This window comes from Conger conger, chromosome 5, assembly GCF_963514075.1.
Source record: "Conger conger chromosome 5, fConCon1.1, whole genome shotgun sequence".
NCBI lineage: Eukaryota > Metazoa > Chordata > Actinopteri > Anguilliformes > Congridae > Conger > Conger conger.
Window position 1 is genome coordinate 64,078,194 of NC_083764.1, and position 10,000 is coordinate 64,088,193.

The window sequence follows — 10,000 nt, forward strand, 5'->3', positions numbered from 1 at the left end:
CATCTCAGCCCGCCGCTGATTGGCCTTCCCGGATAATGTCTCTGATGATTGGTGCGCTCGTTAATGATGGAACGCTGCCGAGCGCGTCTTCAGTAGTGCGGGGCTTAATTACAGTAATCATCCTCTCTCCGGGAGGACGGTTTCTGATGCAAAATAAAGTGCGCCGCTTATTGATTTCATTTTAATGTTGATCTCGGAAGTAATCGCGAGCAATGAATCCGGCGCCATCGCGAATTACCGCATTAGCGCCGTTGTCGTTTGTTGTTGTTTGTTTTGTTTTCGGAAGATGTTTACTTCCTTCGCCGTGGTGGTTAATTGGCATTTGTCGCTTCTTCATTGAATAATTTATTTAGCTGAGGTAAGTTGCCACAATGTTAGTTGCCTACTTGGATAAATGAAATTGGCCTGTCTATACAGCCAGCTGACTTGTTACCCGGTAATGTCTCCTAGTCATTGAACATGCAAGAAACTAACGTGAGTTAGTTTTAATAAAAGTGCAGCTTTGTCAGTGAGAAGTGTGTGCAGTGGTTTGAGCTCATGGTCTATAACACTGATTCCTGCAGTCTGTTTCCATCTGCGTTACTGCCCAAAAGTCTTAGGCAAGTGTTTAAGGTGCAGATGTACGTTTATAATTATGCAACAAAAAAGAGCAATTAAATTAAATCAAATCAATATTTGTTGTGACCACCCTTTGCCTGTAACCCTGCCATAATTTCTCCTTGGTACACTATCCTGCAGTTTTATACAAAAATCTGATATTTTTATGTAATATATTGGAGAACTTGTCACAGTTCTTCTGCAGACTTTGGCTGTCTCGCTTGCCTCTGGCTGTCCAGGTAATCCCAGACAGCCTTGATCAAGTTGATGAAATACAAACATTTCTCTCATTTATTTTCTGGAAAATGAATGTTTTGGAGTCTCAAATTGCTCTCCTACTGACACACTAATGCCGAAAGTAAAATAATGAACACCAAATTTATATGGACAACTCTCGGGTGCCCAAGGCATCCGCACACTTGATCAAGCCACCTTGCTTCAGGGGGAATTGGCCCCTGCTTAGTCCATTTACATTTTACATTTTACATTTTAGTCATTTGGCAATCAAATGACTAAATTTGGCAATCAACTGTACGTCACTTTGGATAAACGCAGTCAGCTAAATACCGTGTACTGTAATGTAATGTAACACAGAGCCCTTTTATACAGCTGGATACTTCATTGAAAGGGTTCAGGTTAACTGCTGTCACTCAAGGGTGTAATGACAGCACCCAGCGGGGAATTAAACCCCCTAAAACTATTGCCTGCTTCCAAAAACCGTCCCAGTTAACACAAAACGTTCTCACTGTCTCAATGTTAGTGTCATGTGACTGACAATGTAATAACATTGGCAAGACTTTGCAGTAACGTTGTGAGAACTTTCTGTCATGCACTCACAATGTAATAACATTGGCAAAACTTTGCGGTAACGTTGTGAGAACTTTCTGTCATGTACTGACAATGTAATAACATTGCAAAACTTTGCAGTAACGTTGTGAGGACGTTCTGAGTCAGGAGCTTTGTTCCCCAAGCCCCAGCTGACAACAACGGTTGTCCTCAGTTTGTTTGTTGACATTTTGTTCTCAGATTCTCAAGTTGTGTGCGCGCATGTGTCCGTGCGGTGTGTGTGCGTGTGTGTGTTTGTGGGCATGCAATAATTTGTTTCCTGAAGTGGCTGCTGTCTTAAATTGCCGGTATAGAGAATACAGATATAGTCTCTGCTCTTAATAAGTAAGATCAATAAGTATCTGTGTGTAAGATACTGTACCGTCCACTCAACACAGTGGACTCATTAAAAACCATGGTACAGTCTGCCCCGCATAACACACAACACAACACACAACAGCCTGTTATCACACTGGACATGTGAGAAGTTCTGCAGGATGCTTATTTCTACAGCTGAACAGACCAGAGAATGTGCAGGGCTGTAGGGGGGGGGGGTTATGAGTTTATGAATATGAGTCTCTCCCTCTCTCTCCTCCTCTCCCTCTCTGTGCGCACACACACACACACACACACTCTCGCTCTCACACACATACACACATGCACTCTCTCACACACGCACAGACACACACACACGCTCGCACACACACACACACACACACACACACACACACACACACACACACACACACACACACACACACACACATGCTCTCTCTCTAACATATACACACACACTCACATGCTCTCTCCTCACACACGCACACACACACACACACACACACACACACACGCGCACACACACACACACACGTAGCCAGGCGGTCGTGTAACAATGGCAGGAAGTTTATGTTGATTTTGTTTTTATCTGCTCAGAGTTATATAATCGGAGGCAGGTGGGCTGTGGAAATGATTCATTTTATTATGTCCCATTTATAACCCCCCCCCCCTTCAATTAATACATAAAATGATGTATTCCCCTTCTTCTTACCCCTTCATCGCTGGCTGCCCCCCCCCCCTCCCCAAAACAAAAAGCAGGATATCCTTCTCCATCCTGTCTGCCGTGTCCTGCTGGGGTTGCCTTATAGCAGGGCTGCGTCCACTTCAGGATTTTAAGCCAACTTCTGCTCTTAATTATTTAATTAGTTAATTATGTCCTGATCAACTGCAGACTGCAAGTGCATCGTGAAGATTTTACTCTGGGGCTGTCAGAAAAATTAATAAACATGATTGGTTGCAACAATGTGCACCTCTGCCTTATAGCCATGTGCCTGGTGATCTGCACTGGAGTTTACAGCTCGGTGATCTGCACTGAGTGTACACCTCGGTGATCTGCACTGGAGTGTACACCTCGGTGATCTGCACTGGAGTGTACACCTCGGTGATCTGCACTGGAGTTTGCAGCTCTGTGATCTGCACTGGAGTGTACAGCTCTGTCACTGCTGTGCAGAAGAGGCAGGGAGTGTGTGTGTGTGAGCCGTGGGCAGGGACGGCTCTTGCCAACAGCCTGCGAGTCGCATTCTATCTACGTGACGTCTTCAGCCCCTTGTGTTTGCCTGGTTTATTCCTCTCTCATGTTCTTTCTCTCTCTCTCTCTCTCTCTCTCTCTCTCTCTCTCTCTCTCTCTCTTCTCTATCTATCTCTTTCTCTCTTCCTCCCTCTCTCCATTCTCTCCCTCCCTTCTTTCTCTCTGTGTACACGCTGTTACTCATTTCTACTGCGTACACACTGTTACTCATTTCTACCGCGTACACACTGTTACTCATTTCTACCGCGTACACACTGTTACTCATTTCTACCGGCGTACACACTGTTACTCATTTCTACCGCGTATACACTGTTACTCATTTCTACTGCGTACACACTGTTACTCATTTCTACTGCGTACACACTGTTACTCATTTCTACTGCGTACACACTGTTACTCATTTCTACTGCGTACACACTGTACTCATTTCTACTGCGTACACACTGTTACTCATGTCTACTGCGTACACACTGTTACTCATGTCTACTGCGTACACACTGTTACTCATTTCTACTGCGTACACACTGTTACTCATTTCTACTGCGTACAGACTTACTCATTTCTACTGCGTACACACTGTTACTCATTTCTACCGCGTACACACTGTTACTCATTTCTACTGCGTACAGACAGGCCATGGGGGTGCAATGCAGGTGCAATGTTAGTGACTGACACCCCACCCCACCCCCCCAAAAAAAGGTATACTACCCTCCCTCCCTCCCTCCATCCTCCACCAGCAGAACAAAAGTAACCCCCCCCCCGCCCCCCCCCCCCCCCCCCCCCCAACCCTGATTCTCATTCACGTAAAAACCCGTCGCCTTAACCGTCCAACTGGCGGCTGAGGGGGAGAGAGGGGGAGCAGGCAGGACATGTCGCCATGACGACGGCTACTGCAAGCTGCCCAACACCTGGCCCCTATTGGCTTGCGGAGGGGGGTGTGGGAGAGGGGGAGGAGAAGGGTGAAAGAGGGAGGAGAGCGGGAGGGAGAGAGGGAGGGAAGGAGACGACCCTGTTTTTTCCCCAGGGGACTTGGTGGCTCTGCTCATTTCTGCAAGAAAAATTTACATAAAACAGGAGAAGGCAGCAGGAGTGTGCGTGTGTGTGTGTGTGTGTGTGTGTGTGTGTGTGTGTGCGTGCGGGCGTGCGCGCACGCGCATGTCTATGTGTCACTGTGTGTCACTACTGTGTGTGTGTGTGTGTGTGTGTGTGTGTGTGTGTGTGTGTGTCACTGTGCGTGTATTTCTGTCAGTTTGTCTGAGTGACTGTGTCTCTGTCTGTATGTGTCTCTGTGCCTATGTGCACATGTGACTGCGCGTGTCTGTGTGTCTGGTGTTTGTGTTTACGTGTGCGTGTGTATGTGTGTGAGTGTGAGAGAGAGAGAGAGTGTGTGTGTGTGTGTGTGTGTGTGTGTGTGTGAGAGAGAGTGTGTGTGTGTGTGTATGGCTGTGGTGTTTGTGTTTACGTGTGTGCGTATGTGTGAGTGTGAGAGAGAGAGAGAGAGAGAGAGAGTGTGTGTGTGTGTGTGTGTGTGCGTTGGGTGGATGAACAGAGTTGGAGTGGGGGGGGGGGGAGGGGTGTGCAGGCTGGGATACCAAATTAGATCCAGAGGTTGAGCAGAGGCGATGTTTGGGGTGGAGTGGGGGGGGGGGTACAGGGGGGGTACAGGGAGGCACAGAGAAGGGGGTGAAGGCACCGCTTTGGGTCAGAGTTCAAAAAGGGGAAAGAAGTCCAATCAGAGCGCGGTTAGCTGCCTCTGTGTGGGGAACGGGGGAAGAAGTGAATAAAGAGGTGATGCTCTCTCTCCCTCTCTCTCTCTCTATGTGGGGGCAGGCTGCTCGCTCTCACAGGAAGACGTGCGCTCAGGTTAGCTCCTGGAGCCTTTCTCGTTCAGATGAAGTGAGGCCCCTTCAACGCTTCCTGCTTCGGGACACTGCTGTCGGGAACATCAGAAAGCTCCTTCCCAGCATTGGGGGGGGGGGGGGGTGGGGAGTGGTTTGCATCTTTTTTGTAACTTTCCAAAAACAGGCATTCTGAACTCTACACCCACCTCCCACAGATTAGCCGACCTCCCGGTAAACGCAGAAGAAGAGTAGTTGCTTGGAGGACCTTCGACTTTAGCTGCTTGACAAGAGGTGTGAAAAACAACATGTCTGACGTGGTGGGACCGCGGGTCGTGTGAACCGGTTCGTTTTGAGGGAAGCTTTTGGGCTGCTCACCCGTCTCACCCGCTGCAGAATTCAGGTTTTTTTAAGACGTTTGTCTCGTCGGGGCCCAAGGCAGCTGTGCAGGGTCACTCTGACCTCATTTCCTGTCCACGGTGATGTCACGTCCTGTCCGTGCTGGCTGATGCGTCTCGTGCCGGCCCTGGTCGTCTTAGAGGGGGTGCCCTGGTCGTCTTAGAGGGGGTGCTCGAAATGAGCTGAGCTGTGGGGCCCTCCAGCAGATCTCCCGCAGCACTGAGACTCAAAACCAACTGTGATTGGCTGTGTGGTTGAATGAGTGATTCCATGAATGAATGATTTGGTGAATGAATGAGTCCTTAAATAAGTGAGTGAATCAGTGACATGAATTAGTGCGCGTGTAACAAATACTGCCTTCTGGTCCTCTCGGTTGGCTCAGTTGCACCCGGCAGGATCAATCGAGCACAGAAAAAGTATTTAAATCGAAAACAATTTTCGTATTTGACCCAGGTCTGGTATCGATGTACCTCAAATATCTCAAACAAGTTCCTGTTATTCAAAACAGGCAGAGAGGAATCGACAAAAAAAAAAAAACAGTGCAAGAGGATGTGGAGAAATGAGGAGGTAGAGAGAGAGAGAAAGAGGGAGAGGAGAGGGAGAGGGAGGGAAAGAACGAGAGGAGGAGAGTGGATATTGGTAACAAAGCCAGCCAGAAATTCTTTTCATATTTAATAAGTCCCCCAGGATGGGGTTGGGAGGGGGGGGGTCTTGTGTAAAGTGTATTGTGTTATATAACGCCCCCGCCGCTCTGTCTCTGTGTTTGGGGGGGTTGCTCTACTCCTTGGAAGAGTGTCTGTGGTAGTAGTACTCTAGCACTCTACGGACTTTAATGTGGGTTTAGCTTCTGTTGCCCTATCACACTTCTTTACTAAGATGACTAATTAGAATTACACGGCTTAAGTGGTGTGTCTGTGTGTGTGTGTGTGTGTGTGTGTGTGTGTGTGTGTGTGTGTGTGTGTGTGCGTGTGCGTGCGTGCGTGCGTGCGTGCGTGCGTGCGTGCGTGCGTGCGTGCGTGCGTGCGTGCGTGCGTGCGTGTGCGTGCGTGCGTGCGTGCGTGCGTGTGTGCGCCTGTCTGTCTGTGTGTCTGTCTTGAGGTCAGTGATTGTGCGTGGATGTTTTTGTTGATGTATTCCTGTGTTTATGTTTGTGTGTGTATCAGGGTGAAAGCCCCACCCCCTCAGTGTTAAAGCCATGCCCACTCCATATAAGCTCCACCCTCTTGTGTTAAAGCCCCGCCCCTCTCCCTCTCAGTGATCCTGCCTCTCTTCTCTGATTGGCTCGGATGCCTTGGGGATCTGTCTGTCCCCCAACGGCCTATCGGAGCGCAGGCTGGGTTCATCGCAGTCTCTGTTTTATGTCTCTGGATTCTGACGCGTTCTGACAGCCCAGTGGCCCGTTTCTGCTCCACCTGTGGGGGGGGGGGGGGGGTCAGCGTGCTGGCGCCCTCTGCTCGAAGCGAGAGAGCGAGGAAAAGGAGGAGAAAGAGAGAGAGAGAGGATGAGAGAGGAAGAGAGAGAATCAGTGCGAAGTTGTGTGCGAAGTCTCTCCCTGCTCTGTGTCTCGGGGGCAGTTGACTGTGAGTTCAAGCCTTACCCATAAGCCCCTGTGGCGGTGAATCTGGGTCGGGGGGGGCGGGGGGGGGGGGCATTGTGATGTCATAAATGGCAGGAAGGCTTTGGGGGCGGGGCTTTGAGGCCGTGCTGTGGCCCTTCGTATTTTACATGTTCATTTTATTCTTATTCTTATTTCTTTTTGAAACCAGGTCACCGCCCTGTGGAGGAGGTGTGTGTGTGTGTGTGAGTGTGTGAGTGTGTGAGTGTGTGAGTGTGTGAGTGTGTGAGTGTGTGAGTGTGTGAGTGTGTGAGTGTGAGTGTGTGAGTGTGTGAGTGTGTGAGTGTGTGAGTGTGAGTGTGAGTGTGAGTGTGAGTGTGAGTGTGAGTGTGAGTGTGAGTGTGAGTGTGAGTGTGAGTGTGAGTGTGAGTGTGAGAGTGGCCGTCTCGTGCTGTAGGAGGTCCTGAGGCTGAGTGTTTTAGCGTCGGCTCAGAAGGTTTTCTCAAACGTGGGCGTGGTTACTGCGTGTGAATCAGCAGAATCCAATCAGGAGCCCTGGTGCTCACAGCTAGCCAATCGGGAGCCTCGGTGCTCACAGCTAGCCAATCGGGAGCCCCGGTACTCTGAGTTGAGGATACTGTGGAGTTGATATTGATGAGTGTGATGAGAGGGTGCTGGGGGGGGGGGGGGGTCGGAGGAGGGATGGCATTCACAGGGTTAAAAGGGAGAAATGGAGAAACTGCACACAGGCAGGCTATCAGAAGCCATGGGTGTGCTCATTTAAACTCTCTCTCTCTCTCTCTCTGTCTCTCTCTCTCACTCTCTCTCTCTCCACCCCCCACACCCCTCACCCCCTCGCTGGGCTCCCCCCCACGCTGGGCTCTGGCCCGTGTGGTGATTGACAGCCGGAGGGTTTTAATGGGCACTGGAGAGGGAGAGAAGAGGTCGAGGTTGTCATGGCAACAAAACGAGGGGGGGGGGGATAAACCGGGGGCCCCTACACTCCTACCACTGTACCTGAGCTGAACACACACACACACTCACTCACACCATACACACACACACTGCTAACACACACACCATACACACACACTCACAGCATAGACACACACACACACACACCATACACACACGCACACGCACACACACACACACACAGTGCTAACACACACACACACACCATACAGTCTCACACACACACACACACACACACACCATGGGCAGGAGGTGAACTGTGTCAGATACTCTTTTGGTGATGGGATGATGGTATGTTTCAGGGGATGTTGTAGACAGACGCGCGTTGGCACCGTTGGTGTGGCATTCCTGTGGTTTAATGACGGTCGTCACTAGGTGATGTGTTGTTGCCGAGGGTGATGTTGTTGTTGCCGAGGGTGATGTTGTTGCCGTAGGTGATGTTGTTGTAGGTGATGCGTTGTTGCCGTGGGTAACGGTGTGTGTGTGTGTGTGTTGCAGAGTGCAGCGGCCGCCCCCAGTCCAGTGATGGGGAACATGCCCCCCAACGACGGCATGCCTGGGGGACCCATGCCCCCCGGATTCTTCCAGGTAAGAGACAAATCTACCCCCCCCCCCCCGACTGCATCACCCCCTGGGCCCTGGGTTCAAAGAGTATTTGTTTTGGATTCAATAGTTTTCTGTGCTCTATTGATCTTGCCTGGCGCACTTGAGCCTGCAAGGATGAGCAGATGGTCGGGGATTACACTTTTTGGATCATTGAATTTGTCCCAATGCACCAGGCAAGCGTAGTCAAATGCTGAAAAGTATTTGAATCCAAAACAAATACTATTCGAACCCAGGAGCGGTTTCCCTGTTCAGACGATCTGACATTTCTGTGTGAACGCTGTCACGCCGTTCTAAACTTCAGGTGAGGCTGGTGGTGGTGTTTGCAGCTGATTGGTTGGTTGAGCCAGTTTCACGGACAGGAGAACATCCACTGTGGCTCCTTAGCTTGGGCCGGCTAAGTGTTCCTCGTTGCCAAAACTTTGCTACTTGGACAGTTATCTGATTGTTCTACAAGGGTTCAAGTTTTTCATCTGTGTGATCACTGCAGCACCTGGAACTGCACTTCCCTCTCTTGAATGTACATCACTCTGGATAAGAGCGTCTGCTAAATGACTAAAATGTAAGGTTTATGGGGTGGTATGGGGTAGGATGAGGGTTATAGTTATGTGATGTAAGGGGTGGGATGGGGTGGGATGGGGTGGGATGGGGTGGGATGGGATGGGGTGGGACGGGATGGGGTGGGACGGGATGGGGTGGTATGGGATGGGATGGGGTGGTATGGGATGGGGTGGGATGGGGTGGGACGGGATGGGGTGGTATGGGATGGGATGGGGTGGGATGGGATGGGATGGGGTGGGATTGGGTGGTACGGGGTGGTATGGGGTGGGATGGGATGGGGTGGAATGGGATGGGATGGTATGGGGTGGTATGGGATGGGGTGGGATGGGGTGGTATGGGATGGGGTGGTATGGGATGGAATGGGGTGGGATGGGGTGGGATGGGGTGGTATGGGATGGGATGGGGTGGTATGGGATGGGGTGGTATGGGATGGGGTGGTATGGGGTGGGATGGGGTGGTATGGGATGGGGTGGTATGGGATGGGGTGGTATGGGGTGGGATGGGGTGGGATGGGGTGGTATGGGATGGGGTGTGATGGGGTGGGGTGGGATGGGGTGGTATGGGATGGGGTGGGATGGGATGGGGTGGGACGGGATGGGGTGGTATGGGGTGAGATGGGGTGGGGTGGATGGGGTGGTATGGGGTGAGATGGGGTGGTATGGGGTGGGGTGGAATGGGGTGGGATGGGGTGGTATGGATTGGGGTGGGATGGGGTGGGATGGGATGGGGTGGGACGGGATGGGGTGGTATGGGACGGGATGGGGTGGGATGGGGTGGTATGGGGTGGTATGGGATGGGGTGGGATGGGATGGGATGGGGTGGTATGGGGTGGGATGGGGTGGTATGGGGTGGGATGGGGTGGTATGGGACGGGATGGGGTGGGATGGGGTGGTATGGGGTGGTATGGGATGGGGTGGGATGGGATGGGATGGGATGGGATGGGGTGGGATGGGATGGGATGGGATGGGATGGTATGGGGTGGGATGGGATGGTATGGGGTGGTATGGGATGGGGTGAGATGGGGTGGTATGGGGTAGGGTGAGGGCTGTCGAACAGGGCAGT

The 10,000-nt window shown here is 51.2% G+C and overlaps 1 protein-coding gene across 1 annotated transcript in view; it reads left to right on the forward strand.

Annotated features, from left to right (window-relative positions):
• zgc:110158 (uncharacterized protein LOC553590 homolog) overlaps nucleotides 1-10,000 on the forward strand; it is a 61,789-nt gene that overhangs the window by 35,076 nt on the left and 16,713 nt on the right. The window contains exon 5 of the mRNA XM_061241423.1: nucleotides 8,273-8,362. Within this exon, the coding sequence (XP_061097407.1) occupies nucleotides 8,273-8,362 (90 nt within the window). The remainder of the gene's footprint in view (nucleotides 1-8,272; nucleotides 8,363-10,000) is intronic.